The 9,800-nt window shown below is 46.5% G+C and overlaps 1 protein-coding gene across 4 annotated transcripts in view; it reads right to left on the reverse strand.

The window, feature by feature from the left end:
• Positions 1-9,800, reverse strand: part of BMF (Bcl2 modifying factor) — a 29,868-nt gene that overhangs the window by 14,908 nt on the left and 5,160 nt on the right. For 2 of the 4 annotated variants that reach the window (XM_069105727.1, XM_069105728.1), the window contains exon 3: positions 9,002-9,162. The exons of 1 other annotated variant lie outside the window; for it this stretch is intronic. In XM_069105727.1, coding sequence (XP_068961828.1) covers positions 9,002-9,162 — 161 coding nt within the window. The remainder of the gene's footprint in view (positions 1-9,001; positions 9,163-9,800) is intronic. One more of the 4 variants, XM_069105729.1, reaches the window with a different exon arrangement.

Consider the following 9,800-nt stretch of genomic DNA (forward strand, 5'->3'; position numbering starts at 1 on the left):
TAAGTGTCTGAAGGCACATTTGAACTCAGGTCCTCCTGACTTCAGGGCTGCTGCTCTACTCACTGCACCACCTAGCCGCCCCTCTCAAACTTTTTAAACACCACACTGAACTATATTTGGAGTACTGTAGTCATTTCTGTACATGGCCTTTTAGGAAGGCCACTGATAAACCAAGAACATCCAGAGGGTGAAAGAAGTCAAGAGTATATATTTATTAATTTATATTTATATATTAGAGCAGGATAAGTTGAAGGAACCGAGAATGATTAACCTGGAGAGATGAAGACTTGGGAGAGAGGAGAAAGGTATGTAATATGGTTTAGGGAGGGTGGGGCATGACAGCTGTCTTCAAAGATTTGAACAGCTGTCATCTGGAAGACATCCTGATTAGTCCCAGATGGTGGGACCAGGAACACTCCAAGGAAGTTACAAACAGGCAAATTTAGGCTTGATATAAGGAAAATTTTCCTAATGATAAGAATTAACCAAAAGTGGAATGAGCTACATAGAAAGGCAATTGACTACCTCTCCGCACCCCCCACCTCCTTTTTAGTGGAGAATATCAAACAAGGGCCAGATTTACCTGTACTTGGCATCCAGCTATCAAGATGACCTTCTTGTACAACCTGCCACAGATTCAGACTCACTAGATGGACTCTTACCACTTACCAAATAGTTTGCAAAAGAGATTGCTGTTTGGATATGATAGATTGGGCTAGGTGGCCTCCAAGGTCCCCTCCAAATATGAGATGCTGCACTCCATTTCATAATATTGTCTATTTATAGAGTGCTGCATATTTGACAAGCTGTTTCCATATATCCTATTCACTCAATAAGTTTGAAAGGATGGGAGCTTCAACTCTAATTTGGAGAGTTTCAAGGAGGTTGAAAGACTTGTCCAGGATCACACAGCTAATTAGAAGCGTTAGTATTTAAGTTTTCTGCCACCCCATCTTAGTTCTTTCTTCACTACATGATAAACAGATTGTCCCATTTTTGCCAAAGAATAGAAAATAACATTTAAGGAAATTTGTTTCCTGATCAGTAAAGAGACTGGAGACAAGAATACAGTAAACGGTGAAGGAACCATGGTCCAACGGAGATAAAATCAGAAAATGAGAGAAAATATGTCTGAGGTTGAGGAAAATAAGTGGGAAGCACAATTCCATTTCTGAAAATTCCAGTGAATGTTTCAGGAATGGGTCTATACCTTCTCATTCTATTTTTCTCTATCTATATGAAACCTAGCCAAGGCCTGAGGACAAGGTCCCTGTAGTCATGACAGTGTGAGAGAGATGTCAGAGGAAAATCCAATTCAAAAGACTTAAAGAAAATCCCAGATCTGCTGCTTTTGACATGAGTGACTTTTGTAAAGTCATTCAACCTCTCTGGGTCTCAGTCTCCTCATTTATAAGCAGCTCTAAATCTGTGACTCTCCATTCTTCCGGTATACAATAGAATGTGAGCTCCTTGATAGGAAGGGGCCATTTCAATTCTATTCAGGGCACGTGGATTATTGTTGTTGTTATTGGTCAGTCATTTTCAGTCATGTCTGACTCTTCATGACTCCATTTGGGGTTTTACTGGCAAAGATACTAGAGTGGTTTGCCATTTCTTTCCCAGCTCATTTTACAGATGAGGAAACTGAGGCAAATGGTGAAGTGACTTGCCCAGGGTCACACAGCTAGTAAGCATCTGAAGCTGGATTTGAACTCAGATCTTCATGACTCCAGGCCTGGAGCTCTATCCATTGCACCAACTAGCTGCATTGTAGGCACTTAAACATTAATGTCCTTTCTTCTTTTCTTTCTACCTAGCTGAAATGTGGACTAGTGAAGGATGAAATTAAGTCTAAGGCAAAAATGGGCCTTATCTTCATTTTTGCAGAGAAATTCCCTCAACATGGGAAAGGGCACTGGTTCTGGTGCCTCTAATGCTTATCACCTGTGGGACTCTGGGCAAATAACATTATTATCCTCCGTTTCCTCAACTATAAAATGACAGGGTTAGACTAGATTACCTTGGAGAGACCTTTCAGCTCTCTATGATCCTACTGAAAAGGGCCTCAGGCTACAAGACCCGTGAGAGAAACACCCTCTCCCCCCTCCAGACAGTCAGACCTTAGAGCTATTCCCATTCTGTTCCCCTCTCCTCCCTGGTACCAAGATTAGAGAGTGAATTCTATACACTGTCCTAGGGGAGACTGAACCCCACAGGTTCAGACCCCGAGGCAGGAAACAGACCAGCCAGGGAAGACAGATTGACAGGGAAGACACTTCTTAAAATTCAACGTTTCAGTTTTTTCACCAAAATAGAAAGAAAAAACCCCACCTTGCCAAGAGTTGTGTCCTTTGACGGCTATGCCTACAGGAAGGGGAAGCCACTTGCCACCATGGCAACACCAATCGCCTCACAGGGAGGAGAGGGCAGCCTTAGGACAGCCCGTTCTCATGCCCAGCAGCAGCTGGGCTTCCCTTCTTACCCAACCCAAAAGGCTGACTTTGGTGGCTAGGGTAGGTGGCTCCAAGGAAGGGAGGGCTGAAGAGCCTGGAGGAGAGGTAAAAAGGTCTGGATCTATTCCTCTCCCCCAGATTGATAGGCCCTCCTCCCCTCCTTGTCGCTTTATCACATTGCTGGGGTAGGTAATGGAGCTATAGGGGTAGGGGTCTCGGTGGAGAGAGCTATAGAGTCCCGTGCCCAGCTTCTCTAAAAGCCCCCTCGGTGCCTCACTTCCCTTTGGTCTACAAATGGAGAAGTGAAGAAGACTCTTGGGAGCCTGGCACAGAACTGTGATATTTGACTCCCCTAGGATACAGGGGTAGGAGTAATAGCTCACAGGATCAGAGATTTGAAGCTGGAATGGGCCCCAGAGAGCATCTGGCCCAACTCCTTCATTTTACAGATAAGGAAACTGAGGCCCAGAGCAGTTAGGTGACATGCCCAGGAAATGATCAGAATGGGATTTGAACCTGGATCCTCTGACTCCATGGGATGAGGGGGTAGAGGGCAGAGTGCTATTTGGATCCAAAAGGCTATGGAGAGGTAAGACTGGGCTCCTCCCAAAGGCCCCTGAGGTTAGCTGGTTCCTGCCCCCCTGGGGCTTTCCTTCCTGGATACTGCACACCTAAGCAGGAGAGGAGGCTTGAGTTCCCATCTCTTCTATATACACTTTGTTCTGGTCATCGTGGGAATAGTAAGGGTATTTTTTTTTGGCCTCCAGTAAGTAGCACGGGTTAAAATCCAAGCCACATTATACATCAGTATAATCCCTGCCAACCCTTCCCCCCTAGACACACACAAACACACACACACACACACACACACACACACACACACACACGCTGCACACATGCACATGAACACATACACACACAGGCACACGCACACGCCTACCACGGTGGAGAGAAACTAACTGGCCCCTTCTCCTGGAACACTGAAGGAGGAGCTGTCAGGTGCAGAGCCTGTGGGGAACTCGGCCCCTTGTCAGCCACACAGATGACTCAGAGGCTAAATATAGCCATCGATATAAACAGAGCCAGCCACAGAGCAAACACAGGGCCCAGAAGCCCGGCCTCTCACGCACAGCCTTTCTCTACAGCCACCCCTCTGCCCACCTCTACTCCTGCCCAGCACCCTCCCCCCCACCCCACCTCTCTGAAGTGCTCCAGGCAGGCTTTCCACTCCAGTGGCAGAGGCTCACTCCCTAGGGCCTCCTCATCAGTCCCTGGGTCCTTCCCGTCCCCCAGCCCAGGACCACCCCCTCTTAGAGGCTAAGCTACAGTGCAAGCCACAGTCTTGGTTTAGAAAAACCACCCAATAACAGGAGGGTTTTAAAAGGCCAGGAAGCTAACGAGTCAGGCACTGGGCAAAAAAAGTCACTGATAAGTCCAATACACCACATAAGCCAACACTTAGGCTGGCCTTCTCTCTCTTTTAAAAAATGTTTCATTGATGCCGTTTTCTTTTTTAATGTGTCATTCTCCACTTCTCTCCCCCACAGCCCCCTACCACCTCCCTTGATTTAGAATCTTCCCTTGCAATAAATAATATAATCAAGAAAAACAAATCAAAATGTTGGTCATGCCTGAAAATGTATACTTCATTCCACACCCATAGACTGCCACCTCTTCTAAGAGGCAAGAGGCAACTTTCACCATCAGTCATATGAGGCTACAATTGGTCACCTACAAAATTTCTCCCCCAAGGTGCCTAACCTCTTATATAAACTACAGGCTAGGCCTATGCCTCAAACTAAATTTATTTTTTAACTCCCTCTGGAAAAGAAAATGCCTGTCATCAAAGTGGCCAAATGATGCTTTAGCTTATAGCACAGGTGAAACTTCATCCAGAATTAATTTTCTAAGAACCTAATGATGATTATGCTTAGTATTTCCAGGTCAAATTAGGCAAGGTGGAATAAATTCCCCAGTACAAGCCAAAGAATAGTTTCTAGGTGCCTAATTCCTATCCGCTTTTAAGTTTTCTTGGACAGCCATCCTGAAGCCAAGGGTGCCTTAGCTTCATGAGGTCTCCAGGAAATGTCCCAAGGTTTAAGGTGGACCATGAGACCCATTCACCATCAGCCCTATGCATGATGGTTGAGCCACGCATGCCCTCCTTCATGCCATGCTGTGTTGGAGCAAAGGTAGAGTAGAGCACAGGAACTAGCCCTTGTGTTGTAAGAAGCAAGGATTCCTCTCTGTGGAAGTTCTAGCAAGGCATCTATGGAAGTAGCTAGGAAATATTGCTATCCTCTTCTGGAGAAGGAAGAACACATGCACTCAGAGAACAGGAAGGTCAACCCTGAGTAGTCAAACCCTGGGTTCCCTCACTGGACCTCAGAGATTGCACTGCATACTTCATCAATTCAGGGATGCATCAAGGAGTCAAAGCCTACACTTCTGGGTTTAAACAATGGAATTAGCAGGACAAATAGGGCTTATAAGTAGGTAGGAAGAGGTAATACTACATTCGGCCTCCAAATGCCTTGGAAACCCAAAAAGCCATTAGCAGGCACATGTCAGACTTTGATTTTCTGTCTCTAAACTCAGTGTCCATCCCTAAATGACCACCATCACAACTGCAACAGTCCCCAGAGGGCAATGCAGGTTGAGAAATAAGTCTTCAACTGAAAAGCTATCAGAGAGATTAAGTAGTCCCTGCCTTTAAGGAGTTTACATTCTGTTTTAATTTCCACACTGGGTCTCCATTTGGTGACACATTGAGAGCTCCATGCTCTCCATAAATAATTAATGTAGATGAATACTACAGATCCATCCCTAACTTCATCTAGCCTTCTGACCTTGACCCATAGCTCCCCATAGTAGGAAGATTTCCCTGATTTTACAGAAAGAATAGCTGAGGGAAGACAGAGAAAGTAGGAATATAAAACAGATACCCAGTCTAACATGCAGAGTGAAAGTGTCTCAAGATCTGAGGAGGTAGGAGGAAAGTGGTTAGATCTCCCTTCATCCTTCCTAGGGACCCTACCACAAAACTGGGACCTCTCTCCCCCTTGGCTCTGATTGTATCACTCAACCCCTGAGCTATCCCACCAGGGGCCAAAAATGAGGCATTTAGAGTGAGAAGGAACCTTAGCTAGGATTAATCAAGTGACAGAGGAAGTAACAATAGCCTCTAGGGATTAAGTATCACAGTATCTGGAAAAGGGAGGGAAACCTCTTGGCATCCCACTATTCTAAAGCCAAGGTTCCAGACCATATCTTGCAGTCAGTCCAGTATCAATGCCCCAAGAAGCAAAGAAGACTCCTTCTTCAAACAGGCTTTTGGGGAGCAGGAGTCTAAGTCAGACTCATGAGGCAGTTATGCCATACATGGCCATGATCCCAGCAGGACCGATGTCACTCAGGAACTGAGCTAAAGGGTGAGTCTGCACCCCCAGAGACAGAAGAGATACAGGAGAAAGGACGACTTAGAGGTATTGCAAGAAATATCTGTACATTTATTCTGACAACATATTTCAAGTCAAAATCCCTTCGTAAAAGCAAAAACAAAACAAAAACCTAGAAAGGAAAATACTGGCCCTGAGTTAGAGGGCCTTACATTCAAACACCATCTCTGACCCTTACTACCTGTGTGACTTTATGTAGCTTAGAAGTCCTCAGAAGTCCCTTCCAACCTTAAATATATGGTCCCAGAGTCTGGACACAGCCTCCATGGAAGAAAGCCTTGGCCAAAGTCACAAGTTACATGTTGGCCATGCCTTAGGAAGGAGCAAATGGAACATAAGACCAAGCAGGGAGAGAAAGAACACAACTCAAGGGAAGAAGCAAAAGTGTGGGATCCCAAATCCCTTCACCATTGTGGGCTTCACCTTCCCAGCCTGCAAAGAGGGGAAGAGAGAAAGCAAAAATGGGCCAAGGATTAAAGACAATAGTGCTTTGTAGATGTGAGATGCCAGTCAGTAATAAATGTAAGGGACCAATGCAAAAAGTGACTTGCTTCTAATGTCAGTTTCTTAAAGGTCCAAAAGAGAGAATATCTGTGGGCATTTTGCTTATGGTTATTAGACCCTGTAGTTTCCCTGAAGGCACTAGTAGCAGGAGCAGAGCCTGGTGTTAGAACTGGGAGGAAGGGAAGGAAGAAATAAATGCTAGTGGAAATTTTCAAAGAGAAAAGAAATAACATCAGAGCCTGGCTTTTACAAAATATTGGCCCTGAGAAAACAGGTTGGAAAGTCAGAATTTAAAATCACTCCAAAGTCACTGGTAGGGGGAGGGAAGGTTCAGGCAGGGTCCATCCATTGAACACTCAATATTTGCTTCCCTGGAAGGTTGCACTCCAGTTCCCCTCCCCCCAGCTGAGATGGCCAGGGCCCTGGGAGGTCAGCAACCCAGACTGAGATTGAATAGTGAGCGCCTCTGGCTCACAGCCTAAGTAGGGCTGGGAAGTTGATTCTGTGCTCTTAAAGGGACCACTCTAAACTCCTGTGTCACCTTTTCCTGTTTAGTAGCCAGAGCTGGGGGACTAAGATTGGGGGCTAGAAGCATTTTAGTTGCAGCCAAGTCCTGGGAAGACAGGATTCCCTACTACCTTTTCTTAGGTGTGTTTGTAGGGGAAAATCTCCCTAGGTGAAAATGTGTTAATGTAGCACCAAGAAGTCAGACCACTGGACAAAAGAGGAGCCAGGAGTACAAGCCAGGCACTAGGAAGGGGTGAGAGGCCTTCACCTCACATTCAGATCCCACACCAGACTAGTTAAACAGGAATGCCCTGGAGAAATAACTGACCAGACAGCTCCCACCACTGGAGACCAAGAAAGTTGTTGGATACACAGACTACAAGAGAATTCCTTCCAGCCAGAGGAGGGGAGGCAGTGTGTGGCCGAGCTCCCTTCAGTTCTAAAAATGTGACTGCAGAGAAGGAACAGTTCTGAACAGCTCCTCCCTGTGCCAAACCACTGTGTAAGATCCAGTAATGGAGACAGTAGATTAGGGGACAAGGGTAAGGATGGAAAGGGAGGCCTGGAGAGAATTAGGCCAACTTGGAACTAGGTCAAGGACCTAGGGTGTGAGCCAAAAGGGAAGCTCTTGGGGCTAAGGGATAGAAACAAGGGGATAGGGACTCTGGGTCAGGGTCAGAGCCATGATTTCCAAGCCATCTTTGTTGATGTAACCTTCACCCATCCCCTATGGATTACTCTTGCTACCCAATACCATATCACTGCTTCTGTCCTTAGACAACCTACCTACCCCCACCATGAGTAAAGGCCCAGCAAGGGAACCAGAACGTATTCGTGGACCCACACTAGCAACACCATTTTTTATCTCATTTTCTCCCTTTGCCCTGGATTTTAATCAAATCTAAACCTACACAAACCTATACCTGGGAAATTACTGCTGCCAAGTGGATGCAGTAAAGATATTCCAAGATATAGCCACTGTTCAGCTCTGACACCAAAGTGAGGTGGGATTAGGGACCAGGTCTATACCTAGTCAGTCATTCCCTTTGAGACATCTGAAATCACTTACTTAATCTTGTGTCCCAAAGCAAATTTTCCTTTAGTATGTGGGGTGGGTGGAAAACACACAGCCACCACTGACTTAACTGAGACCAGCTAGGATTGTGTACCTCAAAGACTGGTTACCTTGATTTCCAAGTGACTTGAATTCACACTCAGCATGGTGTCCTCTAATACAGAATCAGTCTGAGATAGCTCTCCCTGCCTGGGCAACACTCCAAAATGTTTGCCAGGGGGGGAAGGGTTAAGTGTTCTGGCTGGGCAGACCGGTTCGGAAAGGCCCTGGGGGGGGAGGGTGCAGCCCAGGGCCCTCCACAGCTCCTCCTGCACGAGCCAGCCGGCCGCCACCGCCTTTGTTGACTAACTCTGCCACATGCTTCACTGACATGCGATGCTCCACAGTGGTGGTGCCAGGGCTGGGCTGCCACTGGGCACCCCAAGTCCCAGGCCAGGAGGGATTCTCAGAGGTACTATTTTCTCCTGAGTCCCTTGGCCCTGGTTCCCAGACAGAGACATCAGATCAGGCGGCCTCCCCAGCTGGAAAGTGTCAAATTACAACCGGTTCCACAGCTTCCCCCTCCCATGCTGGAGCCCCACTGCCTGGGTTAACCTTCCTTCTGCTGCACTGAATGTATGAGCCAGCGGTGGGGAGTGAGCATCCACTCCAATCCACAGGGGTGACAGTGCTGGGGGAGGAGATGGGGAGGTGGGGATTGTGACCAAGCTGCTGCCCAGCCCTTTTGTAGTTCCTGCCTCAGTATAACCCCCTTCAATATTTCTTGTCTCTGCATCAAGGTGAGACTCTTCTTAACTTTCATCTCTAGGGTTCAAGACGCTCCCCCCAACTGGGCCCAACTATTCCTCAGAAACTGTGGCAATCCCAAGTCAAATAAGAGTCCCAGAGGCCGACTGAAGGATGTCCCAAGTCTGAATGAGAACTTCAAATGAGAGAGAGGCAGCATAGGGTTCTTACAGTCCTGGCACCCGATTGAAGCTCAGCTTCTATTGGCTGATACCTACCCGCTGCATGTGGAGTCTGTGGAACTGGTCTGCTATGCACTGAAGCTTTCGGGCAATTTGCACCTCAGTTTGATGCTCCCACTGCTCTTCTGGGGGCTCCTCTCCAAGCCTCAGGCTCGCAGGAAAATTGGCAGAGAGGGGAAGTCGGTATCCAGCATTGCCTGTAAAGATGGCAAGAGAGAAAAGGCCCACGGGAGCCAGCATTTTACACAACAGCCAGCGTCCTTCTTGGGGGCCTCAAACACAAATGCCTAAGAAGGTCCACTGGCACATAGTAAGTATCAGTTCCAAGTGCAAATCTGGAAGGATCTCACTGGCCATGTGGTCCAACCCTCTCATTTTGCAAATGGGGAAACTAAGGCTCAAAAAAGTTAAATGATTTGGCCAAGGTCACACGGGGAGTAAGCACCAGAGGTCATATTTTAACTCAGATCCTCTGACGCTTGAGCCAATGTTCTTTCCACTGGACATTCTGGAGGCTTGATCAAAAATCAGAATATAAATCTGAACTTTGGCACAACTCCATAGTAGATAGAGTCTCTCATCTATTTGCCCAAGTTGATTAACTAAGAATTTATGCAAGGATTTGAGTCTACTAAGTGCCATATTGTATTGTAGGGGAAGAAATAATGGAAATAAAACTCAGTACCTGACCTGACATACACAAATAACTATGGTATAGACTAGAACATGATAAGAGTACAAGAAAGATAAAGGCATTACTTTAAGAGTTGAGGAGAGAAAGATGTTCACATCTCATTGGGAAGTGGGAAGAAGAGAGAGAGAAAGGAAAGAGAGA

The sequence above is a fragment of the Petaurus breviceps genome, unplaced genomic scaffold (assembly GCF_028583685.1).
Source record: "Petaurus breviceps papuanus isolate PSGF00001 unplaced genomic scaffold, PetGlider_PUasm1.0 77, whole genome shotgun sequence".
Lineage (NCBI taxonomy): Eukaryota > Metazoa > Chordata > Mammalia > Diprotodontia > Petauridae > Petaurus > Petaurus breviceps.